Source organism: Syngnathus acus, chromosome 17 (assembly GCF_901709675.1).
Source record: "Syngnathus acus chromosome 17, fSynAcu1.2, whole genome shotgun sequence".
Lineage (NCBI taxonomy): Eukaryota > Metazoa > Chordata > Actinopteri > Syngnathiformes > Syngnathidae > Syngnathus > Syngnathus acus.
The window spans coordinates 2,901,801-2,927,576 of NC_051102.1; the positions used below are offsets into that span (position 1 = coordinate 2,901,801).

Consider the following 25,776-nt stretch of genomic DNA (forward strand, 5'->3'; position numbering starts at 1 on the left):
TCAACTGGTTTGTTTAGGTGTAGTTTGTATCCTACATAGCTTCGTATTCATTTTCCCACGTTGTTAGTTGTAGTAGTCGTAGATTGCGACAGCAATCGACAGAGATGGGACCAAGTCACACATGTGCAAGTCTCAAGTGAGTCTCAAGTCTTAACCTTCAAGTCTCAAGTAAGTCCCAAGTCATTTTTTTCTTGGGCAAGTCAAGTCCTTTAATAGGTCAAGTCAAGTCCAACTCAAGTCCTTAAATAGGTCAAGTCCAAGTCAAGTCACCATATTATTGCAATTTTACCCACAGAATCTGATCTTAGTAACATGAAAAGACAAGATATAAGTAACTTTAAGTAACTTGCACTGGATTTGCACTGTAATTACTGATATTTAGTAAAATACACCATGGAATCAAACAAAAAAGAAATTACCTCATACAATGATTGACAGCTCAATCTAAACAAATGAACGTCTGCCGACAGTGTCTGACACATTTGAGTTGCAAATATGAAAAAATAATCTGAAAAAAATCTGAAAGAAGAAACACATTAAAGAGCATTAGAAACATTTTATGTTTCATCTGTAACATCTGGAGACACCAGAGCTCTATAAACTTCAAACGGACAAAGTCGTCTGGCTGTCTGAAATGTTTCTGTTGCATATCTTGCACTGTGCTGTCCGTCTTTTGCCGTCATAAAGGTAATTACGATAGCCGAAGGTACCGCTCCCGCTGACATGTTTGTGCATGTCTGATATAAAGGGGCGTGATTTTCCAATAAACACGTTCGGTAGGTAGAGAGGCCACGACTGATTGATTGAAAGGGTAGCGATCCAATCATGACAACGCCATTCTCAGCTTGCGCTCCTACCGTGTTATCGATATTACTTCTTTAAATGTATTATTAATTTTATATTCAAACTGAAAACATAAACTAAATAACACGGAAGTCATTCAAGTCCCGAGTCTTTAACTTCCAAGTCGAGTCTCAAGTTTTTTTATTTTTGTCAAGTCACAAGTCATCAAAACAGCGACTCGAGTCGACTCGAGTCCCCATCTCTGGCAATCGATAACATCAAGATTTACAATCTGTCTATTTACTATGCAAATTAGCCGATGCTTATCTTATTTTTATCTCACACTCTGAAGAGGCTTGTAAAATATCCGTCGGATGCTTTGTTGTCTTTTCTTTACTTGAATGAGTGGGGGTAAAAAAAAAAACATCCTGATTTATGTCTCTTGAAGCATGCAGTGTAAATCCAGCCTTAGAGGTGTGTCCTGATGATTAAATAAGCCAAAATAACCGCAGACGTCGGCCAGAAGAGAAATGTGGAGGTACAGGTACGCTCATTCAATCCCTTGTATGGAGAAAGAGCCAGCACGGGCCAAATAAACGGTATGTAATATTTACTGATAGTAATGTTTTATTGTCAAATTCCGCGCATGGTAAGGTACGTTGACGTTTGTGAACTCACTGACGTGTAGTTTTGCTTGTTTGCACATGGAGGTTGTTTCAATTGTTCACTCATGTTACTTGAAGTGTAAGCAACCTCAAAGCAAAAGTCGGAATTGAATATGAGCACCGCATCTGTGCAAACCATGTTTCGAGAGAAGCACTACGTTGCTAACAAAACTTGAATTCATAATAACGATCGAGTTTTAACAGCAGAGGTAGATATAGCTACAAACTGTACTCAAATAAGAGTAGCCCTCCAAATAATTACTCGAATAAAAGCAAAAAATGGTAAAATAAATACTCGAGCACTGAGTAACTGATTTATTTTCAATCCGAGCATGAACGTCAAGTACAGAAAATATAAATGTGGAATGTAAAAATTGAGAAAGTGACCAACATTATCACTTCTATTAAATTAATAATGCATTAAATCTTGCGATTTCGCAAAACCCATATGGATTAAGGCAAAATTATAAAGAAATTGTCCCGAACAATTATAGATAAAGATAAAAGAACAGACTATAGCTCAAAGTAACATAGCAGTACTTTGATTTGATTAAATATACACACAAAAATGATGCAGTCAAACTACTCTGACAAATATACTTCAGTAAATGTAGCAAATGACGTTACTACCTGCCTCTGATAAACAGACAAAATTTGATGACTAATATTAATGTTAAGTCACAAGCAGGCCAGGCAAAATTATTCACAATGTAAGTAAGAACTTTGGGAAACAACTGCTGATGTATTTTCTTCTTATTTATTTTTTTAATTGATTTTTTATTTTAAAGAAAATTATCTATTTCCAGTGTATGGTACTCAACACAAAAGAGTGCATGCACCTAGGTGTTCTTTATATAATTTATATTTATTAATAAATGTAATATATAATCTCTGAGGATATTCTGACCGACATTGATGAATTGTTTTTGGCATTGAAATATATTCAAGGTGAATAATGTCAAAGTGGCCTTTGAGTTCTTTAATTTTTCTGTATGCAGCCCTTGGAAGAAAAAGTTTGGACACCCCTGCTGTATAGGAATCAGAATGTGTGAAGCCTCTTTTCACTAAAGTAAGCAAAAAATTAAGTCATAATTACAGGAAAAAACACTTTTATTGTAAGGATTCCAATGGCAAAAAGTGCAGTATATTCTTTTAAATAGTTAAAACAGCTTGTCTTCTTTCTGAACACTGTGAGGTGCTTTAGAACAGGAGACCAAATTCCCTTGTATTTTTGTTCCAGTTTTTTTGCCAGCATGGAGACCAGAGAAATGAAGTTCATCAATGAAGGCCTGGAGGATGAGATGGTAATTGTCCCGATCTATTTATCCATGCGGCACACCAATCTGTAATGTGTTGGAGGATTTACATGCTTATTGTGGATTTAGACCAAGCTGGCTAATTTGGTTTATTCATTAGGTTTGGTTTTCTGGTTTTCTGTCATGACATAGCCATAGCTGCTGAACTGGCAAACACTGAAATGAAATTTTATCGGTTTGTGAATGGCTGAGGAACCAAAACAGAAATGCTGCGTCTTTTTGTGTTTCAATGGGCGTGTTCATTAATTTACTGTAACGTCCATTCACGACTCTGAGAGTGGGTGTGTTCAGAGAGGCACAGCACGCTCCGTGTAACGGCATATTTGCGTTAGCCTATGCGAAACCACAACCTATGTGCTCGTAGTAAAATGGAAGATCGCTCTGAGATATTTGTTATTCGTGGTAGGGGTTTTCCCTTTATCCACCGAGAAAAGTCGGGCAAATGATACAAATGAAGTGTTCCTAAAACAGATCTTTGAGGAACGCCAAAGTATTTACACAATATTTAGGGAAAATAATTATTCACCGGACAATGCAGTCTATTGATATTCCATTTCAATTTTCTAAAGAGCTGACGGTATAAAATATTTCTTTGGGATTGCAGGAGGTGTGGGGTTACCGACCCTGCCTGTGGAAAATGATCCTGGTGGGTGTTGGTACCGTTTGCTCTGGTGGTCTCCTGCTACTCCTGCTCTACTGGCTCCCCGAATGGGAGGTCAAAGCCACCTGCACGCTCAGCTCACTGAGCGAAGCACACACTCTGCTACTCAGGACCACGGTACGCTTTGACAAAGTCTAAACATTCCTATTTCTTCTGTTTAGCCTGTGTAGGTTTAGCACCACTTGATGACTGAATCTTTAATTATTGGTGCACAGTAGCTGAAAAATGCTGCACACCAAGTGAGTCATAGGTAAAATATGCCAGGATGACAGATTTAGCTCTCAGTCATAGTGGAGCTTCTAGTTTGCCCCAAGGTAGGGAGGAGTAATTGGTTTAGTGTCTGTTCGATGTAGGTATGCACTCGGGAAGTCAAGTCAAAAATGTTCTTGATAGTAATGTTTTATGTGGCCCTACTAATCAAAAAGTAACTTTTTTTTAAAAAAGCTAAATGTGATAAAATGATGATGTTTAAATAATACTATTAAATTCATTGCTTTCACAGGATGATTTTAGGCAGTGGACTCGTGCCAAAGTACGTGTGATGTTGTCTCCAGGAAAGACCCCCTTCGATAGTGTGGATGATCAGTCCATGGCTCACTTGCTGAATGGCCACCACCTCATTGCTGAAGAGAAGGAGCAAAATGAGAAATTCTACCTCAGGCAGTCTGCTAACATTGTGAGAACTGCACACATTTTTTTTTCTCTTTTTCTTTTGCTTTTCAAAATAATACATCAGCCCAGATTGTGACCCAGATTCCTTTTCACTCTGTCCTCTTCGCAGATCCGCTACTTCACTCACCACAGCATCAAATACTACTGGAATGAAGGGACACAGGACTTTGAAACATTCACGTAAAACACTGTCCTATTTGCTATTATTTTGTTAAGTACCACCACAAAAAATACTCTGCTTTCCAAGCACCACCATTATGTCCAAGATTAAATGTATTTAATATATTTAGAAAATAAATCTCGAAGTACACTTAACAGTCTTTCAAAGTTAAATACAACTAAACTGTACATACTAGTGTAATATATTTAGAAAATAAATCTCCAAGTACACTTAACAGTCTTTCAAAGTTAAATACAACTAAACTGTACATACTAGTGTAATTATTTTGTGTACCACTAGGGGTATGCCAGCACATTTTGAGAATCACTGATCTATGTATTCCGTGAAAGCAAAAATAACATTTAAGTGATTTTTAGGGGCTTGGAGCACTTAAAGGCGAACTGTGCAGCCATTTACAGAGACCACAGCTATGGACTCACAAAAACAATACAGGACTACAGGTACCAATATTCAAAATTTTTCCCAATTTTTTTTGTTCAATAATTTTACACTGTACAATATTATACAATAGGCAAAATATGCAGGGATGACACTTTGCTTTTTTGTCTTCAAGAACGGTTCTCTGAACTAATACTTTGCTTGTTGTCAACAGAGCTATCTTTTTCGGCAAGAATGAGATTGACGTACGAGTTCCATCTATCTTTAAACTCTTTGTAAAAGAGGTATGTTTTGGGGATCAGAAACAAACATTTGTTTTATCGTTTATTTCAGCCTCTTGATTTTTGAATGATCATTTATTTTTCATTTTTCACCCCTCAAGGTCTTGAACCCATTTTACATCTTCCAGCTCTTTGCCATTGTTCTGTGGGCTGTTCAGGAATATTTCCATTATTCCCTCAGCATGTTAATTTTATCTTTACTTTTAATAGCTGCTTCGTTGTACACCATACGAAAGGTGAGTATAGATGAACCATTTGTTTTATGCTTATCCTGTGTATCTTTTGGCATCACTTCAACTTAACATAATAATACCGTGTAACATGTAGTCAAGCGATCCTTTCCATACTGTCTATGGCTTCGACCCGTTTTCAGTTCTCGAATTCTTAAATCTTTTCTCACCACTCTCATTCCAGCAATACAAGAAACTTCATAACTTGGTGGTTGCACACAGTATGATGGGAGTTTCAGTGTGCAGAAGAAATGAAGGCACGTTTTCCATTAGAGCCCCTAATTCTGTTCTGAAATAACATCTGTGTGTTTTTAAATACAGTGGTAGCTTGACTTGTAAGTTATTGGAGGTATGAGCTGTCGCTTTGTCGATTTATTTTTTGGCCAAAATGTAAGTTACAAACAAGACTCAGATACCCCGCCGCTTGAGTGAATTAAAAACGTCGGCCAAACGCATTTTGAGTTGAAGCTGCTGTCGTCCACAATTTACACCCAAATGCTCACACGCTCTATTTTTTTAGCTTTTATGCTCTTATATTTTATTAATGGCATTTCAATTCATTACATGTAAATTTGATCTGAGTGAATAAAGTCAAGGTACCATTGTAGTAACATTCCCTGTAATATCAAGCTTCAATATAATTATCAGGAACTATCTGTGGCCACTTTTCAAACTTGATCCCAGATACTGAACAAGTCATGTCGACTGAGCTCGTGCCTGGTGATGTCATCGCTATTCCATCCAATGGGATGATCATGCCGTGTGACGCCGTGCTCATCAATGGCACCTGCATTGTGAACGAAAGCATGTTGACAGGTTGGCCTTCCACATACGGTTTCTGTCACGTCGCAATTAATGAAATGATCAAAACCGCAACAACATGCAAATTTGCCATGTACGTCATCTGCAACGCTTCAAAATGAATTTGACCTGTGAAAAACATAAAACATTTGAAGTCTCGAGACTTCTGTGACTACACACACTTTATTCAGTTAATAAACCGTTTCATGAGGTTCCTTGTAAAGATCTCCCAACATAAAGCAACACCTTCAGACTGTTCTCATGAACACGTTTGACTTTGGAATTTTGTCTGGATTTCCAGGGGAGAGCGTACCTGTTACTAAGACCAGTTTGCCAAGTTCAGGCGATGACGCAGAGAGGATCTACTCTACAGAGGAACACAAGCGACACACCCTTTTCTGTGGCTCACATGTGATCCAAAGCCGTTACTATGCTGACGAGCTGGTGAAGGTGATTGTGGTCAGAACAGGTGAGGACTCCTGAAATTTTGTAACCCAAGTGATGATCATACCATATGATGAAATGAAGCATCCTTCAACTGTTTTGCCTTAGTAATAATGTGAATATGCTCAACAGGCTTTAAGACGGAAAAGGGCCAGCTCGTGCGCTCCATCCTCTACCCTAAACCCACCAACTTCAAACTCCACCGTGATGCTACACAGTTCCTAATGTGTATGGTGGTGTTGGGAGTGCTTGGTTTCTGCTACGCCATCGTTGTTGATGTCCTATTGGGGGTATCACTTTTCGGCTCTATACTTTGCATCATGACGTTACATGTAATCCCGGGTGGCAGAAGCTTTGGCCTTCGATTGAGAAAACAGGGTAAATGGCATGATGCATGATTTTAGTCTCCTTCACTACCGCCATAGTTTGAATTACTCCAAGACAACCTGCGCCGGGGCATTTTATACATACCAGTGGGAAAATGTCTTCCACAAACACGAGGATGGTTTGGTTATGAGGCTGTAGAAGTTGCGGCTGTGCCCCCAGGCAGTTTTGCAATCTCCAACATTCTCTTCATGTACACCGGTTCTGCTGATTTGATTCTGATACTTTTGAAGTGGAAAAAAAAATCCTTTTGAGCTATACTGTATCTGGAGGTGGAACCTCAAACTCAACAAGCTTTTATATCGTTGCAGTTTGCAAGTTACTTTTCTGTCACCCGGAACTACCATCATGCCTTGTTGTTTACTAACGTTAGGAAAAGATCCATCTATCAAGTGAGATGTGTAATATCGGTGGTTTCTTTTTGCATCCTTTCCAGGTTTCTGTCCAGGCTGTCATCTACGACGCTCTGAATATTACTCTTATTGCTGTGCCCCCGATCATACCCGTAGCCTTGACCGCCGGTCTTGTGCACACGCAGCGGCGCTTGAAGCGAGACGGCATCTTTTGTATCAGTCCGCAGAGGATCAACATCTCAGGTCAGCTGAACCTGGTCTGCTTTGATAAGGTGGGTCTAATCCACAGCTTTTGCTTCATTATATTCGTGTTTTTATTTGGTTTTTTATTTATTATTATTTATTTCTGTACAAAACAAATGTCCATCCTGAAATCTCAGCCCAAAGCGCACTGTTCTGAAATTTTTGAGTGTACTAGAGTGTCTGAGTAAATCAGTCCTTGGTCATCGAGGTCATGTAAGAAAACTTCAGTTATTTTGGTTGTGTGAAGCACATTGGCTTGTTTATGACGTGCGTATGAAATATGCTTTAAAGAGCAAAGTGCCTTTCTTAAAAGTATTTACTAGGAATTGCATTTAATACCTCAAAAATTACATTGATACTCTGATTATCCGTCATTATACTCTGCATAACCGTTTTCCCCGTCTGACTGGTTTGTGCCAAAACCATCTTCTAAAAATCCTTTTAGAATAGGATATTGTCTGTAGTGCTAACAAGGAGCCCTTTTGGTGAACAAAAACATTCATTCAACCCTTCACCAACCGCACCTAGTGACAACACCAACAAATGTCATGTTAGCACCCCCACACCCACCAGAGACACAAATAGGACTCCACACCCATAAATGTATGTGAGAAACCTTTTGTATGGAATTTAAAACAATGTATAACCAGTTGCCTTATCTTAATAGGACTAGGATGTTCTGAGCTTGTTCAAATGATTTTGTATGTCTAATGAGTATATGTCAATCTAATTTGAAATCCTTACTCCAATTCTTTTTTTTTTTTTTTTTTATTTATTTATTTTTTTAAGACGGGCACTCTCACTGAAGACTGTTTAGACGTATGGGGTATTCAGAGAGCTGAAGCTGGCATGTAAGTCATTTAACCATTTTGGACTCATCAAGTCCTCATTTAAAGCTTTATGATTATGATTGAAATAAAAACTGGTGCCCTTCATGTTGCCTGATAGCTGGTGGACTTTAAGTCTTGCTATCGCAAAATTTATGTTCATGACCATAATCTGTACAACTGTGACATAATGAGGTAGACAGGCAAAGGCTGCATTCAAGACAGAAATGTATCACCTCAAAATGTCAAACAAGCAAAACAAATCTTTCCCATTTGAATTCTCAACTTTAAACTAATTCATTGCCTCATTGTCTCACAGTTTTTCAGCTCCAGACATTGAGATATCTACAAAGACTAATTTTGCTGCCTGCATGGCAACTTGCCACACCTTGATCACCATAGAAGGCAAACTCTGTGGGGACCCTTTAGACATCAAGGTGTTCAGCGCCACGGGCTCGGTAAGGAGCACTGGGAATTTACACGTAAAGGTTTCTCTTCCCATGAGAATGCCGTTACAATGAGTACATTATAGAAGAATAGGCTTCATATTTTAAAGTCAAGTTTAAAATTCAACGATACATTTTGTTTGATCAGATTCTTGAGGAGGCAACCGAATACCACACTGCACTTTACAATGCCAGAATTTCCTCTGTTGTTCAATTCCCGGATCAGGTAATCCTTAAACTCAATAGTTTAATCAAGTGACTTGTATATTTTTCTCTTAATCCTGAAAAGTACAACCCATAAAGTCTTTTTTTTTTTTTTTTTACCTTTCAGTCCAGTGAGTTCGGCATTGTGCGGCAGTTTCCTTTCTCCTCGGCGCTGCAGAGAATGTGTGTGGTCGTCCGGCAACTGGGACAAAAACATTTTGACGTCTATCTAAAAGGAGCACCAGAGACTGTGGCTAATCTCTGCAAACCACACACAGGTCGGACATGTGTCCATGGACATTTTAAGTAATTCAGTCTGACCAAAGTCTGTCAATTTTCCAATGGGTGACATTTTGAGTATGCCTTCATTCATTTAGTCAAGATCCCCTCTATAGAAATATGAATATAGCACGTTCTTGTATTTGTCTCTGCAGTCCCACAAAGTTTCACAGAGATTCTTGAGGCTTACACAAGACAAGGGTTCAGGGTTATTGCCTTGGCCCATAACCAGCTAGAGTCTGAACTCTCCTGGCTCAAAGTCCAGAGCCTAAGCCGGTATGCATTCATCTATTTATAGATTTATTGCAGCATAATCCCAAACTAAAATGTTCTTTTTTAGTCTGATTTCTGGTGGCCACATATAGTTGTTTTAAAAATATAGTTTATGTCTGCTTAAAATATCAGTCTCACACTAATAATGCACTTACATGTCTAAAAAAAAAAAACATTGATGCATTTAAAATTTAAACGGAAAAAAAAAGTGCGTCTCCACTCATCTTACATTCCAAAGTTGCAAGGTAACACCCAAAAATTGCTACATAAAATAATTTTCCATTTTATTTGCGTTTGTGTGTGGAATTTCCATCTCTTTGAGAATTTTCCTTCTGTAGAGAAGATGAAGATAAACATGTTTGACTTCAGTCTGTTTCTCATTGGTGTTAACAGAGAGCAGATAGAAACCGATATGGACTTCCTTGGTTTGATCATCATGCAGAATAAAATCAAAGAACAGACTGCTGACGTTTTGCTTGAGTTAAGACGAGCCAACATTCGAACTTTAATGGTGACAGGTAAACACTGTAAATTTCTTATCGGGTCATCAATATATAAAATTCACACATTTGACTATTTTTGTGTGGTGTCAGGTGACAACATGTTGACAGCAATATCAGTGGCTCGAGACTGCGGAATGATTCCAGACCATGAGAAAGTCATTATTGCAGACGCAGTGTCTCCGAATGATCAAAATCCCGCCAAGATCACGTGGCGCTACTGCAAGAGCCCAGTTCAGATAAACAATCAGGTAAAACAGGGATGTTATGCTGAAAATAGAATTATTGTTGATGTTTGCCAAATCCAAAAAAGGAACTTAATATTAAGAAAACATCAAATCAAAAGCATGACAAATTAATGTTGTATTTGTGTTGAATAGAAAGAAATCCAGTATGTGGTATTTGATCTGTCAAGTTGTTCAGGCTTGCGCAAACTCGTTATGTGACCTCGAGGCGCACTGGTTCCTCCTGTTACTTTTATGTAGCTCCTTAAAGTGGCTCCACTTTATATGACTCAAAAGCAAGTACATGCACAGACCTGTGTAGTTTGCAAATGAACATAATAGTCTCCAACCAAATGTATATTTTTTGTTAAAATCCTTTTCTTTAAAAGTCCCCGGAAATTATAATAACTTTTTTTGTGCTTCTTTAATTCTCCGCTCCAATTAAGACTAAGATCCCTTTTTCTGGTGACGGGCTGTGCAGTAACAATGACCCTGGCTATCACTTCGCTGTGAGTGGCCAATCCTTCAATGTCATCACTGAACACTTTCCACAACTTTTCCAAAAGGTATGAAGATACCAATTAGCTAACTGTGTTCAGTATCTTGCCATAACAAACAACTGGGTGTAATTTGTTGTCCTTCCTCACGGGGGCGCTTTAGTTCCTCCTGAGAGCCAGCGTGTTTGCTCGCATGACTCCGGACCAGAAGACTCAACTGGTGCAAGCCCTGCAGAGTATCGAGTCAGATTATTTATGAATTTTCACACACTATCTGTGTTCTTCATTTGATTTTAGCAAATAATGTTATCTTTACTGTTTTTTTTTTTTTACCATGCAGTTACACTGTTGGGATGTGTGGGGATGGTGCAAATGACTGTGGGGTAAGTATCTGTAGATCTGTATTTGCAAATCACATTTTCTACGTGGTTCACAAATTATTCACAATATTTTTTTAAAGCAGAATATTACTTGATTTATGAGTTTAGCTGTAGTAATGCGCTTTGGTTAGTTTTATGCAAATAGACTTTAGTCCTGTCATTTGGTGGAATCCATGCTAAAGAGCTTTTTTTTTTTTTTTTTTTTTTAAATCTGATGTATTGGCTTTTGGCATAATTGTGTATAATTAAAGTGTTCTTTCAATTGGGTGAAAAGTAAATGATGTGAGTTATTCACCATGAAATTGTTGAATTCATTCCTCTGAATTGTTGTTTCGTTCTCTTGCAGGCACTGAAGAAAGCTCACAGCGGGATCTCTCTTTCTGAGCTGGAGGCCTCTGTGGCTTCTCCCTTCACCTCCTCCATCCCAAACATCTCCTGCATTACCAACCTCATCAGGTAGCTTGCAACTGGACAACAATTTGATTTTTCAGTGTCAAATCTCACTTGTCATACATAATGCACATTGACATGGTGGTAATAGTGGAACTTTTAATTTTTTTGGTTGCCCCACTGTCCATAGGCAAGGCCGTGGTGCTCTAGTCACAACTTTCTGCGTGTTCAAATTCATGTCCCTCTTCAGCTTCATTATGTTCTGTGGAGTCATTCTGCTCTACACGGTAACTATTCTGAAATATGAATATGAAAATACATTACGAGGCAGTGCTTGGTTTCATTAATTATATTAAAAGTGAGTTTTATTATAAAGTACTGGGCAGGACGACCAAGAAAAAGGGGACGTAAAATACTGGACTGATGTTGACAGTACTGCATCCTCTTTAGGTTCTCAGCAATTTTGGAGACTGGCAGTACCTCTTAACTGATTCTGTGATGCTTGCTCTAATCATCCTTACCAGTGAGTAATATTAAGTCTTGGACGGTAATCGAGCGGTCTAATCAAGATTTGCATTTTGTGATGATACAACTCAGGTTCTTGATCTGGCATCTCATTTTAGTGAGTCTGAACCCTGCGTGGAAGAAGTTGGTGCGACGCACCCCTCCAAACAGTCTGATGTCCATCCCTGTGCTATCGTCAATTTTGTTTCAGATAGTCAACTGTCTACTCTTTCAGATCTTTACTTTTTTCTTGGTGCGACAACAGAGTTGGTATCAGACTCCTCAGGAAATGTGAGTGTCACCTTGTACAGTATTTAAACATTCCTGATTATTAGCCACAGTCTCGAAAAGATTGAAGTCATTTTTAACTATTGATTTGTAGTTTGCGGTGTTATTAAAATAAAGGCGTGCTTTATAGTTTGACAAACTTTTTTCTCTGTCACAGTCAATGCAATGACTCCAGTTTCGGTGACACCTGCAGCCTCAACCAAACCAGAGATGGAGCCTTATATATCATCAAGAACTTTGAAAACACCTCCCTCTTCTACGTTTCTGCATTCCAGTACTTGATTGTTGCGATTGTATTCGCAAAAGGAAAACCCTTCAGACAACCAAGCTATAAAAACTGTAAGATAGTTTGCAGAGAAGCAAAATTGTTTTCAACATAGTTTTGCTCACCATCATTTTTACCCTTGTAGTTAATTCAAATCAAAGAGTATTCAAAACCTTGTTTATCTAATTGAGTTATAGTTTCTAGTAGGACCTTTTTGTTTATTGTAGTCTGACTGACTTGTTCCGCTTTTTTAAATTTCAGGGTCATTCGTGTTAACCTGCACTCTTCTGTACACTTTTATCCTCTTCATCATGCTGTATCCCATTCCTGCTGTTGATGAGGTCATGGAGGTGAATCTTGTTTTCTTTTATCTATTGGCTGGTTATCAGTGGGGACATACTTGACTCAATAACACCACTATCACATTTCAATGAAAAAAAAACCCATCAAGAGTATACCTATGGGCAATGAACCCTGGAGTTCCCCAGAGGTCAATCCTGGGACCCTTGTTTTTTGACATAATGTCTAGCTTTTCTGGTAATGTCATCTTATAATTAGTTTTTGTTTTTTTTTGTTTTGTTTTTTTTAGTATGTCCAACAACCAGTCAAGTTCTCTTGCTTTTTTTGGCCATTTTGTGATAAATTGATAGTGATATAAGTATGAAACTGTAAACATTTCTCTGCCCATCCTGTTTCTCTTCCTTCCCTCAGATCGCGGATGTTCCCTACAACTGGCGCATTATGCTGCTCATCATTATTTTAGCGCACGCTGTTCTGTCTTTCATCCTCGAGGTATGCTCATACGCTCACATCTCCCCCTGGATGCCTTTTTATAATCTAATTTGAAAATACCAATTTATATTCTGTTTGCACAATGATTGTTCCTTGACTATTCCATCCTTTCTAATCAATGGAGAAATAGTCCTGATTGTGCATGTGTGGGTCTGCGAATCAATAAGGTGGAGTCCTCTGATCGCTGCAAATGTTTCCTAGAATTTGATCCTTGACACTCTGTGGAAGTTTTTTCCAACTAATCCGGGTGTAAAGTGGACCAGCAAACACACAAGTAACACAACACAGGTTGGCAGGATTTTAATTTTTGATTCTGTCTAGTATATGCTCATGCCTACTCTTACATTCATGTTGTTTTCCATAATATTTGAATTAATTTTGATGCACATATAAATTGTGAAGCCAAAATGTCATCGCTGTTGGGAAACAAAATAGTCAATTTAATATTTTTTTTACAGATTGATGAACATGATTGTGTTGTGGTCATATTAGTGTAGAATAGATAGCAATAATAGATATAACACCTACTAGTCATTTTTTAGATGTGAGTATTCAACAATTCGACAATGACAATATGCAACACTCACCGCCCAAAACATCTTTGACAAATGTACCTTCTATTGACACACTTTTTATGTTCTATCTTCACGCTGAACCTTATCTCAGATGGCGAATCAACATTGGGGCTTGGCCTTCCTCTCCAGGATCCTTTGTCGTAAAAACCGGCCCCCAAAGACTAAACACAAGTATCTGGCAATGAAGCTGCAAGAGGAGTTCGACTGGCCTCCTGCACCTTCAAGCATCACCTATGCTGGAACATCTCAGTACCACTTATCGGTCCCATTTTGACACCAAGAGTGACAGAATATCCTTAAACACAGGCCTCGCCTCTACTAGATGTCTGGTGCTTTAGAGATGGATGGATGGATGGATGTGGATAGATGTGGATGGATGGATGGATGGATGGATGGATGGATGGATGGATGGATGGATGGATTCAGTAAATAGGGGAAAAAATAAGTTAACTGAACATTTAAGGACTTTTTCTGTGATTTCAGGCTATCCCTGAACCCCCTGACTTGATTTAGACTTTTTACATTAAAAGACATTTGTATCAATTTCATCGTTGATTGAAGTTGTTTTTTGAAGAAACAAATGTGATGTCAGACAGTTATAGAAGGCAACAAGTGGATGGATGGAAACTTTTATCTCCACAGGCAAATTCACACCTTCTCCCCCAATGAAGCAAATAACCGATGGATGCCACCAGGTTGCAATAGAGAGTGATAAGTGAATTTGAGGCAAAAAAAAATCTTTGCGATAAGTGTACAATACCGCACCTCAAAAACAGATGGTGTGACATTTGTAATACGGCATATTGTACTGTTTGCACTTAAGCCTGTTTGTGTAACTCAGACATATGTGTGCAACTACTAGAGGCGTGATTAGATGAGGTCTGAGGTTGACCCCGATGTTTGGGATCGTGGAGTTTTCATGAGACACAATTCCATAATCATTCATTTTAAAAAATCGGATCTTTTTATTGTCTTTTTTTTGAGCCAGCATGTGTTTTTGCTTTCCACTCAAATAACCGTTTCTCGTGTGTTTTTCTATGTCAAACACACTGTTATGCTAACCGATTTTTTTCATTCGAGCTTGCTGTATGCTTTTGCCTCCAGCTAAGCTGCCCATTATTGACCTCTTTAATATTTATTTATTTATTTATTTTTAAAATGGTCTCTTACTGCTGTCATGTGCAAACAAAGTGAGTTGAGTTGACAAAGTGAAGCCGTGCATGATTATAGCTGCACAACACAGAGGAAAGAGGGACGATAACACGGTGAGTTATTGACGGCTTCCATCCTTCCAGTTTAAAACTGCCACAATTACAGCATATTTATCTAAAATGTGCAATCTTAAAAACTTGAAAAATATGACATGACAACAAATGGTAGGAAAAAACTAAATGCAAAATATTACATAAGATAAACTATGATAAATATTGTAATATCAAATTATAAATATTAAATAGTCACCATTCTTAGGCTTTGTACTTCGTATTGACTCATAGTCATACCTGAAACTTGACGAGGCCCTCGACCATGTAACTGTTGCTTTCCTTGTAGTGGTTCTTCTTTTGTCAGTATGAAGATCCAAGAAGTGAAGCTCGTCAATAAAAGCCTGGAGGATGAAATGGTAATCAGCCCTTCATATTTATCATGAATCGTTATTTGTTCTAATCGATCTTGATCGTGCAGGAAGTATGGGGATACCGACTTTGCCATTGGAAAATGATCCTGGTGGGCATAGGTACCCTTCTCTCCGGTGGTCTCTTGCTCCTGCTCCTCTACTCTTTGCCCGAGTGGGGCGTCAAAGCCACCTGCACGCTTACCTCTCTGAGGAAAGCACAAACACTGCTACTCAGGACCACGGTATTTATGTTTGTGTGTTTGCAACTGTAGCCTGATCTTCTCCAAATTAAAACTGTTGCGGGAGACCTTTCCATCCACCACTGCTCAGTTTAAAATTGTCATGTCATCCTAGCAGTCCCATGATAGGTTCACTGTCAAAATGACTGCTGTGAAAAAGATGAATGAAACTTTTGCACAGTGCTATAATTTAAATATTCACATGTATTTTTTCAACATGAAATGAATTTCTGTTAAGTCTGTTATTGTTGCTTTCACAGGATGATTCCAAGCAATGGTTTCGCGCCGAAGTAAAAGTGATGGCGGCTCCTGGGAAGACCCCCTTTGATAATGTGGATCATCAATCCAAAGCTCAGATGGATGGCGAGGACCACAAAATCTCCCAAAGTCTTCCACGTAAGGAGCGGTTCAGGAAATCCTCAAATACAAAGTTTGCAAAGGTACTTCAGTGTGAGAAGGATGCCATTATTTTTTTTAGGGATCATAAAAAGATTATCTCATTTTTTTTAACAAGGAGATTATACTTTAAATCCTGGCTATAAAAATATATTGTGATTCAAAAGTATATTGTTATTCGAACTACATCTTTTGTTGGATGCTTCCTGTTCATCCTATATTGCAGTTTGTTTGAGGATTGTGCCAGTTTGTTATTTTTTGTTCAGTATTTGAGTAAACATATTTACAGTACAATTCCGTTTCCTCCCTTCGTAGGTCCGTTATTTTACCCACCACAGCATTAAGTATTACTGGAATGAAGGGAGCCAGACCTATGAATCATTTAAGTAAGTTGCTATTACCAATCTGAATAATATGGGCCATAATATTTCATTTGTGGATGAGTACTTGGACCTGTGCACGATGTCTGATAAAATCACCTTGCTGTGAACAAATGCAGACATACTGAATATGTGTAATATGGAGAATGTTTTTTTTTTTCCCTCATGTTTTTTTAGGGGTTTGGAAGACGCCAAGGTGAAGTGTGCAGCAATCCACACTGACCACAGCTCTGGACTCACAAAATCACTCCAAAAGTACAGGTAGCAGCATTTTTTTTTTTTTTTTTTACTTTTACATATACGCACAATAAAAACAACATTCACTGAAAATGTTTTTGCCAACAGAGCATTGTTTTTTGGTGAGAATGTGATTGATGTAAAAAATCCATTTTCACCAAAACACTTCATCAAAGAGGTAAAAATGAAAAATTCTTTTTTTTGTCCTCCTTTTATGGTCCAGATAACGATTTTGTTTTGTTTCCTTTCTCCATCAAGGCCCTGAATCCTTATTACATCCTGCTGTTTGCCGCTTTCATTCTGTGGTTTATTGAGGGCTATTACCACTATTCATTGGCCATCCTTCTAATGGCAGTTATTTTAATAGCCGCTTCTTTTTACAACATTCGAAAGGTGAGTCAATTTTCACATTTGTTTCACTTTTATTGTTGTAAATGGCGCTGCCGTCAGCTTTGCTTTATCAGAATGTTTTACTGCAGTGTCCAACTCAAGGCCCCGGGGCCATATTTGGCCCACTGCATCAGACTATGTTTACCACTGAAGCAAATAATTCATCCATCCATTTTTAACACTGCTTATCCTGGTCAGAGTTGCAGGGAGCTTCAACTTCAGATTGCCTTTTGTTCCAGTTTGGAAACTGTGTTTCATTGCAGAATCATGTAAAACTCCACAAGATGGTAGAAGCACATTGTATGGTTCGCGTTTCAGTATGCAGAGGGAATGAAGGAAAGTTGAAGTTATGCAATAAAAAATTTTAACCACCCTACAATAATTGCTTGCGTTGGTGGTGTGGATGATTGAGCATGTCTTGTTTTCAAACTCCATCACAGGTGTCGAACAGGTCACTTCGACCGAGCTTGTGCCCGGTGATGTCATCACTATTCCGGCCAATGGGATGATCATGCCCTGTGATGCTGTGCTCATCTGTGGCACTTGCACTGTTGACGAGAGCATGTTGACAGGTACAAAGGCACAGGACAGCAGGCTCATAATTTCAAGCCCAACCAAAACTGTCATCTCAGTCGGTCACTCCGTCATTTTAATCAGTCATTGCTAAATTCCAGTTTGTCACCACTATTTTATGACCCCCTTGATTTTCCTTCTTCTTCTTCGGCGGTATCGTGTCAGCAACAGGCTTCTTGTTATTTTTTATTACTATATGTCTGTGTGGATTTCCAGGGGAGAGTGTACCTGTGACAAAGAACAGTGCACCAAATTCAGGCGAGGATGCTGAGAGGATCTACGATACAGAAAAACACAGACACTACACACTCTTCTGTGGCTCACATGTGATTCAAAGTCGTCACTATGGTGCCGAGCTGGTGAAAGTGGTTGTAGTGAAAACAGGTGAGGTTTCTTGCTGAATCTGGTAAAAATAAAGTTACTTTATGCGTACATCATCCAACAGGCTTCAGTACAAAAAAGGGTCAGCTTGTGCATTCCATCCTCTACCCGAAACCCACTATCTTCAAACTGCACCGTGAGGCCACACAGTTCCTGATGTGTATGGGAGTGGTGGGAATGATTGGCTTTGTCTACTCCATCATTAGCAATGTCATAAATGAGGTACCGACTGTTGACAGGCTAATTGGCAATATTTTCAGAAGCATAAGTTAATGATCACTTTCCCATCTCTTCTAGCTTCCTGTTCACACGATCATCTTTCAGGCTTTCAACATCATCTTCATTGCTGTGCCTGTGTTCTTACCTATGACATTGACTGTTGGTCTTGTGCATGCACAGCGGCGCTTGAAGCGATTCGGCATCTCTTGTATCAGTCCGCAAAGAATCAACATCTCTGGTCAGCTGAACCTGGTTTGCTTTGACAAGGTGAGTGAGTGACAATGTGGGTGCAATTCAAACCGTGCAATCAAGAGTCATGCCATGTTTGTGGCAATAATGAAACCGTTTTACTCCAAAAATGGTTCATTGTAACATATTTATCCTTTTTATTTTATTTTTTTCAAATTGACCCAATTGACCGGTCCAGTTTTTAAGGGTTTATTTATGACCGGTTGCTAAGATATTGAACAGGTAGTAAGTAGCCTGCTTGGTTTCCCCACTAGTCTTTTTTTTTTTTTTTTTTTTTTTTCGCTGCCTAATAAACAGGCTAAGTTAACTCTCTTCGTTTTTATTCCAGACTGGCACCCTCACTGAAAACAGTTTGGACCTGTGGGGTATGCAGAGAGCTGAAAATGGCACGTAAGTGCTTTTTCATTTTCTTACAGGAATAACAAAACAATTAAATGACAAAGTCTAGCAATATGAAGTGGAAAAAAATGATGTTCATATTTTCTATGATCTTGAAGCTTTCATGCTCGCAAACCAAAAACATAGATAATGCAGCCTAACATAACAAAAATGGAGCATTCAAGTCTCATCCCTGATAATAAAATTGTAACAACTCAACATAATTGTCAAATGTACTTAAAAAATGAACACTGACTTTTAAATTTATTCAATAAAGTTCTCACGAATTTAATTTTGTATTCTTATTTGAAAAGAAAATTTTAGGTTTGCTTATTATTTGCTTATCTAATAGGTGACATATTTGATTTACTTTGCGTACAGTTTTTCAGCTTATTATATTCTTATTTGCTTAGCTAATAGGTTACATATTTGATTTACCTACTTTGCATACAGTTTTTCAGCTCCAAACACTGAGGAGGTAAAAGGGAGTCTGGCGAAGACTTCTTTTGTCACCTGCATGGCTACCTGCCACTCATTGACCAACATAGACGGTAAACTCTGTGGAGACCCTTTGGACGTCAAAGTGTTCAGTGCCACCGGCTCGGTAAAAATACTGATTGTTTAACACACCGTACTTAGGCTAAGGCCGCTTAATAATGGGGGGGGGGGATGTCTCCTTTTTTTTTTTTTAACCTGTATGTATTGCAATATGGAAACAAATAAGGAAAACTAGCACACATTTCTATTTTCATTTCTGATTTGTCATAACTTCAGTAGCCTACTTTAGTATTGAGCAGGTTAATTGTACTGCCAGTTTGTATTCTAAAGAATGATACATTAAATTATCGTTTATTCGCTAATAGTTGTACAAGAAGATAAGTAATGGAATTTTCATAGAAAAATTCGCACGAGGGGATAATACTTTTTCCTTTGCTTTTTTTTTTATCACTATTGTCACTAGAAATCCAAATCACTCATCTTTAAAGCAAAACTTGAAATGTCTTCTCTGTCACAATTAAGGAAGCCACAAGTGTGGGCTTACCTTTTTTTTTGCATGTTCTATACAGATCCTTGAGGAGGCAAGTGAAAAACAAACCGGACTTTACAATATCAAAATTTCCACTGTTGTACGATTCCCACAACAGGTAATCCTTCAACGAAGCTGTTTATTTTCAAAAATTTTTTTTTTGTACAACTTCAAAAGTTTTTGACATTCAACTTTCAGTCTCGTGAATTTGGCATTGTGCGCCAGTTGCCCTTCTGCTCGGCACTGCAGAGGATGAGTGTGGTTGTCCGGCAGCTGGGACAAAAACACTTGGACGTTTACCTGAAAGGAGCACCAGAGACTGTGGCTAACCTCTGCAAGCCGCAAACAGGTCAGATGTGTTAAGCGCCGTATTCTCCCATATGCGTAATAGGAAACTGGTTTTTCCTAACTGTGCAGATTCTCTTTGTCATTTTCATGCTGGATACACACTTTGGGTGGAACAATGAACAGTGTGGGCATTCCCTTTCAAATTTGGTCTCTCGTGCATTCTCCTGTTGACGAGACTCAGTCAAGCGGCAAGGAAAGATTACTAAACATCATATTTTGGATTCATATTAGTTTGGATGCAATTACGAGATATGTCGGATGCATGTCAATAGACTTACAGAAAGTTATTGAATGCACTTAATTGGTCATGATCAAAAAAGTTATTTTTTAAGTCTTTCTTTTTTCTTTCTATCTTTTTCTTTTATCTAATCTTTTTTTGCTTAATTTTTATCTTTTTTCCCATTCTTTTTATCTTTCTTTTTTCCTTTCTTTTTTTCATAAAAGTGACATGCATTTGAATGGGAGAATATTGATGGCCCTTTGCCAGCAAAATCATCAACAGGCTGAGCTTATAAATGTCAACCTGCCTTCTTTTTGTCTTCACAGTTCCACAAAACTTCATTGAGACCCTGGAAACATACACGCGGCATGGCTTCAGGGTTATCGCTCTGGCTCATCACCAACTTGAGTCGGAACTCTCCTGGTCCAAACTCCAGAGTCTGAGCAGGTGTCCAATAAATGACTACACAATAAAACAATTTAAATTTGTACAAAACGTTTGATACAATTTGTTCACCATCACAAAACAAAAGCTCTTCTGTTTTGTTTTGTTTTGTTTTGTTTTGTTTTGTTTTGTTTTGTTTTGAGAATGCTGTAGTCTGGTTTGATTTAGTGCATGAGTGTGTGTGTGTGTGTATTTTAACAGAGAGCAGATAGAAACTGATCTGGACTTCCTTGGTTTGATCATCATGCAGAATAAAATCAAAGAACAGACTGCTAACGCTTTACTCGAGTTAAGACGAGCCAATATTCGAACTTTAATGGTGACAGGTAAACACTGTAAATTTCTTATTGGGTCATCAATATATAAAATTCACACATTTGACTTTTTGTGTGATGTCAGGTGACAACATGTTGACTGCAATATCAGTGGCTCGAGACTGCGGCATGATTACAGACCATGAGAAAGTCATTATTGCAGATGCCGTGCCTCCTTTTGCTCAAAACCCCGCCAAAATCACGTGGCGCTACTTGGAGAACCCTGTTATAAACAGTATTTTGGTAAGACACTGAAAATATATTATATGCAAATTTTTTTGAAATTTTGAAACCCATCATCCTACTCTTCTTTCTTTCCTCTTATTGAGACTTCTGAGATCAGCTTTGCTGGTGACGAACTGGGCAGTAACAATGACCCTGGCTATCACTTCGCTGTGAGTGGCCAATCCTTCAATGTCATCACTGAGCACTTTCCACAACTCCTTCAAAAGGTATGCCGATAACATTTACCTCATTGAGTGTTGCCATGACAATAATGTTTGAAACTTTGTCTTTGCTCACGGGGGTACTTTAGCTCCTCCTGAGAGCCACCGTGTTTGCCCGCATGACTCCGGACCAGAAGACTCAGCTGGTGCAAGCCCTACAGAGCATCGAGTCATTTTCTTATTTATTAGTGTATTTTCTTAATTATTTATTTTCTTCAGGGCACCAATCTCTCTGTTTTTGTTTTTGCAGTTATTGTGTCGGGATGTGTGGGGATGGTGCTAACGAGTGGGGTGAGGTTTTTTTTTTCTCCCCATTTTCTACTGCTTACTGGGTTGTGGGGGCAGCATCTTTAGCAGGGAAGACTTCCAGACTTCCCTCTCTGTTAAATATTTCGTGGGAAAAACAGCAAGTTTTGCATGTAAGGATTTTCTGGATCAATGAATTTTCCCCCCCTCTCTCTCAGGCCCTTAAAAAAGCTCACAGTGGGATTGCTCTGTCTGAGCTGGAGGCCTCTGTGGCTTCCCCCTTCACCTCAACAATCCCAAACATCTCCTGCATTACCAACCTCATCAGGTAGTACCCACAACACAGTGTGGTACTTGTTATTTTATTTAGGTGTCATTTCCTCATTTTCCACAGGGAGGGCCGTGCTGCTCTTGTCACGTCTTTCTGTGTGTTTAAGTTAATGGCTGTCTTCAGCCTCAGCTGGTTCTGCAACATGATTATGCTCTTCATGGTAGGTTTTCTGGCTCGTTGTTCATTTCTCGCCATGATATTAGATCATCATATATTAATGTGTAGTTTGACAAATAGTATCTCAACCTTTGGTAAATAAATGTATTATGTTTTAAGGTTGGCGACGGATTTGGGGACTTCCAGTACATTTTTATTGACTTTGGCATTAGTATGTTTATCCCCTTTACAAGTGAGTGAAACTGTGCAATATTCATCCAGTTTAAGAGACTTTTATTCTGTATTTAATCAGATTTTTTTTCCCAAATTAATTTTCTTTGTTAAGTGAGCCTGAACCCTGCATGGAACACGCTGGTGCGTCGTACGCCTCCATCCTCTCTGCTTTCTGGGCAGATGCTTTCCTCAGTTTTTTCTCAGATCCTCAACAACGTGCTCTTCCAGTGCATGGCGTTCCTCTTAGTCCAACAACAGAGTTGGTATCAAACACCTGAGTCAATGTGAGTAACATTTCTTAAATGCTTACTTTACCATAACAAATATTCTGTTTTGACAAAAGTCTTTCTTCTGTATCACAGCGCGTGCAACGAGACCGGCTTCAGCTTCAATGAAAGTGAAGCTGAAGAAACACAACGCTTTAAGAGCTTTGAAAACACATCCATATTCTATGTCTCCACTTTGCAGTTCTTGATTGTAGCCATTGTCTTCTCCAAAGGAAAACCCTTCAGGAAACCAAGTTATAAAAACTGTAAGATACATCTGATGTTGTGAGCTACATTGGTGCATTGATGTCATAATAGACAGATCAATTATGAAAAATTCCACCGAGTCACCTGAATATTGGTTGGGAAAAAAATTCTATTCTGCGTGTGTGTTATCCATGTCTGTCCTACTATCCTTGCATCACTAAGAATCCTCCCTTCTGTGTTTCTGCATTAAATTTCAGGGTCTTTTGTGTTAACCTGCTCAATTCTGTATGCATTTATCTTGTTCATCATGCTGCATCCAATTTCGGTATTTGAGGACCTAATGGAGGTAAACATATCTTTTTCAAAGATGTATAATCATCTTAATGTTTTTCAGGGGAACTCAATTTTAGCAGGAGCTCTAGCGGTTGATAAGTTGCGTGTGTCTGTGTGTGTGCGTGTGTGTGTCTCGGTGTGTATGTGTTTGTCATTCTCTCAGATTGGATGTCTTCCCTACGACTGGCGCATTACACTTCTCATCATTAGTATAACGCATGCTGTTGTGTGTTGCACAGTGGAGGTAGGCTCATACTCTCAAAATATTCTCTCTATGGCTAATCATGTTTAACATTTTTATTTTGAAATACTGAACCACATTCTGTCTAAAATTTCCGTTCTGCAATTTGTATTTTAATGTTTCCTAGAATTTGATTCATGACAGATTATTGAGGATTCTTTTTTGACTGACACAGTTTTTGTTATCCGTCATCATGATCTCAGATGGTGAATGACCGTTGGGGCTCAGCCTTCTTCCTCTCGACTTGCTGTCGGCAAAACCGTCCTCCAAAGAAGAAATACAAATGTCTAAAACTCCAGGATGAGGCTGACTGGCCTCCCGCACCGTCAACTATCACCTTTGCCAACACTGCTCAGTACCACAGGTCTGTTACCTTTTGACATGCACCAGGGCTGGTGCGGGGGGAAAGAAAAAATCAGCTCTTGCATTTTTTTAATGCACTTCATAATTAACAGAGCACCACCTACTATTAATGTATTCCTCCACAAATAAATGTATTTCCCTATTATTCCAAGCCCAACGCAAATTTTTGTGGTGATTGATGTACTACATCTAAAGCAGAGGTGTCAAACTCTTGGCCCAGGGGCCAAATACGGCCCACCACATCATTTTAATTGGCCCGCAAAGACAAATTGTGCGTTAAATTTGTGTCAATCGTAAAATTGCAAATTTTCTTCACTTTTAAAAAAAAATTGATATTGCTAGCCTTTATAAAATATTTTTTTAAATATTTGATCAGTTTTTATTAGTCTTTGATTTAAAAACGAATTATTCATCAGTTTGGTGTGTAGCCTATACATATATATATATATATATATATATATATATATATATATATATATATATATATATATATATATATGTCTTCCCAAATAAATGTATAAAAAAATAAATGCCTTATATTTATTTTTTTATACATTTATATATATATATATATATATATATACGTATATATATATATATACTATATATAAATATAAGGCATTTATTTTTTTATACATTTATTTGGGAAGACAGTCATTATGGCCCTCCGAAGGAAACTATGACTACGATCCGGCCCACTTGACTATTTGGCTTGACTATACAGGCCAGAAGGGACATTTTACAATTTGTAAATCATTAAATAGAAAACATTCCAATAAATGTGAAAAATTGAACCTCTTTTGTCCTACTTTGATGTTTTATAGCAAATGAAGATTCAGAAAATGGATGGATGGATGGATGAAGGACCAAATAAGAAGACTTGTTTAAAAAAAATAATAAAATTGAATATAGCCCTTTTTCATTTTATGTATGAAGAACTGCCATTACATTTCAGACTCTCCACATGAAGCCACTCTTGGGTGCTTCTTGGGGGGGCTGACCCTGGTCACACGTTTTCAGCCGACACCTACTGATCATTTATGGACTTTCCCAGCCTTCTCGCTGGCTGGCATATGGGCGCTTAAGGCAGCCAGAGCACAGGAGACAGAGGGCTATCATTTCATGTGGAGATCAGGGCCAATGTATGCAATGAATGGGTGGATTTAGGGGGGGGGGGGGACTGTGAATGAGGGAAGGGGGTCTTCATTTGTACTAAAAGAAAAGATTCCCCTGCAGATCAGTGACAAGCTTTTTGGGAATATTCATGATGAGGATGAGGATACATCATGAATTGATACGACTTGCGTGGATCATCTTTTTGGTAAACATCAACACGTACAAAGTGGAGATGTGTTTGCCATGTAGTTTGGAGGATAGTGTTGCCTCTCCACAAAGCAAGATGGCTTTTTTGTGCTCTCCGCAGTATTCCTTTTGTATCCGTAGAGCAACAGATGGAGCCCAGTGGAAAGAAATAAAGAAGCCAAAACACACAGCCTTTCTTTCTCACAGTGAGCCACCCCCTGGAAAAGATTTTCTCAAGCTTGTGCTATTTCAAACATTTTGAACTTCATCTTTCTTCTCTTTCGCCCTTACGTTTTTTTCCTCTGTGTACTTTCAAGATTTAGGACAATGCGCACAGTCTTTATTTACAGCACCCCCTGCAGCGCTTTCAGGGCCTAGCCAGAATAACGTGTAAGTCCTTTTCATGGGTGTCTTTCGACTTCAGGCCGGCGTCAATATGGGTGGGTGCTCGTAAGGCCCCGGTCC

General features: G+C 38.5%; 2 protein-coding genes across 3 annotated transcripts; both read left to right on the forward strand.

Moving 5' to 3' along the window:
- Positions 1-1,061: 1,061 nt before the first annotated feature.
- LOC119137634 (probable cation-transporting ATPase 13A3) lies at positions 1,062-14,379 on the forward strand. 2 transcript variants are annotated; one of them, XM_037277117.1, is made up of 33 exons: positions 1,062-1,382; positions 2,447-2,517; positions 2,689-2,752; positions 3,369-3,542; positions 3,928-4,101; positions 4,207-4,277; positions 4,635-4,718; positions 4,871-4,940; positions 5,039-5,173; positions 5,352-5,424; positions 5,852-5,983; positions 6,270-6,437; positions 6,545-6,702; positions 7,233-7,421; positions 8,182-8,243; positions 8,539-8,677; positions 8,814-8,891; positions 8,997-9,147; positions 9,304-9,424; positions 9,815-9,939; positions 10,015-10,172; positions 10,592-10,711; positions 10,806-10,885; positions 10,983-11,025; positions 11,369-11,478; positions 11,603-11,699; positions 11,863-11,935; positions 12,036-12,207; positions 12,362-12,543; positions 12,731-12,819; positions 13,181-13,261; positions 13,463-13,549; positions 13,928-14,379. In XM_037277117.1, the coding sequence occupies exons 3-33, from the start codon at positions 2,702-2,704 to the stop codon at positions 14,108-14,110; spliced, it is 3,630 nt and encodes a 1,209-aa protein (XP_037133012.1). In that variant the 5' UTR covers positions 1,062-1,382; positions 2,447-2,517; positions 2,689-2,701; the 3' UTR covers positions 14,111-14,379. The 2 variants fall into 2 exon arrangements, with proteins under 2 accessions (XP_037133012.1, XP_037133013.1); XM_037277118.1 differs by having other exon boundaries at positions 1,062-1,327.
- A 140-nt stretch (positions 14,380-14,519) lies between these two features.
- On the forward strand, positions 14,520-24,232 carry LOC119137638 (probable cation-transporting ATPase 13A3). Its single transcript, XM_037277127.1, is given in 31 exon segments — positions 14,520-15,101; positions 15,388-15,457; positions 15,520-15,693; positions 15,951-16,130; positions 16,402-16,472; positions 16,644-16,727; positions 16,812-16,881; positions 16,962-17,096; positions 17,357-17,432; positions 17,537-17,665; positions 17,883-18,050; positions 18,112-18,269; positions 18,345-18,533; positions 18,844-18,905; positions 19,347-19,497; positions 19,961-20,098; positions 20,101-20,269; positions 20,815-20,935; positions 21,134-21,258; positions 21,332-21,471; positions 21,576-21,698; positions 21,782-21,861; positions 21,943-21,988; positions 22,157-22,266; positions 22,333-22,429; positions 22,546-22,618; positions 22,712-22,883; positions 22,962-23,131; positions 23,330-23,418; positions 23,569-23,649; positions 23,850-24,232. Coding segments are annotated over 30 exon segments (3,609 nt in total). The 5' UTR covers positions 14,520-15,101; positions 15,388-15,406; the 3' UTR covers positions 24,027-24,232.
- The last annotated feature ends 1,544 nt before the right edge of the window (positions 24,233-25,776 follow it).

What these genes read in the sequence shown, in the direction of transcription:
- LOC119137634 (XM_037277117.1), top strand. Translation starts at nt 2,702, where the DNA reads ATGGAGACCAGAGAAATGAAGTTCATCAATGAAGGCCTGGAGGATGAG. An exon ending in TTGTTCAATTCCCGGATCAG is followed by an intron (nt 8,892 to 8,996) that starts GTAATCCTTAAA and finishes TTTACCTTTCAG; the next exon opens with TCCAGTGAGTTCGGCATTGT. An exon ending in TTCTGTCTTTCATCCTCGAG is followed by an intron (nt 13,262 to 13,462) that starts GTATGCTCATAC and finishes AATGTTTCCTAG; the next exon opens with AATTTGATCCTTGACACTCT.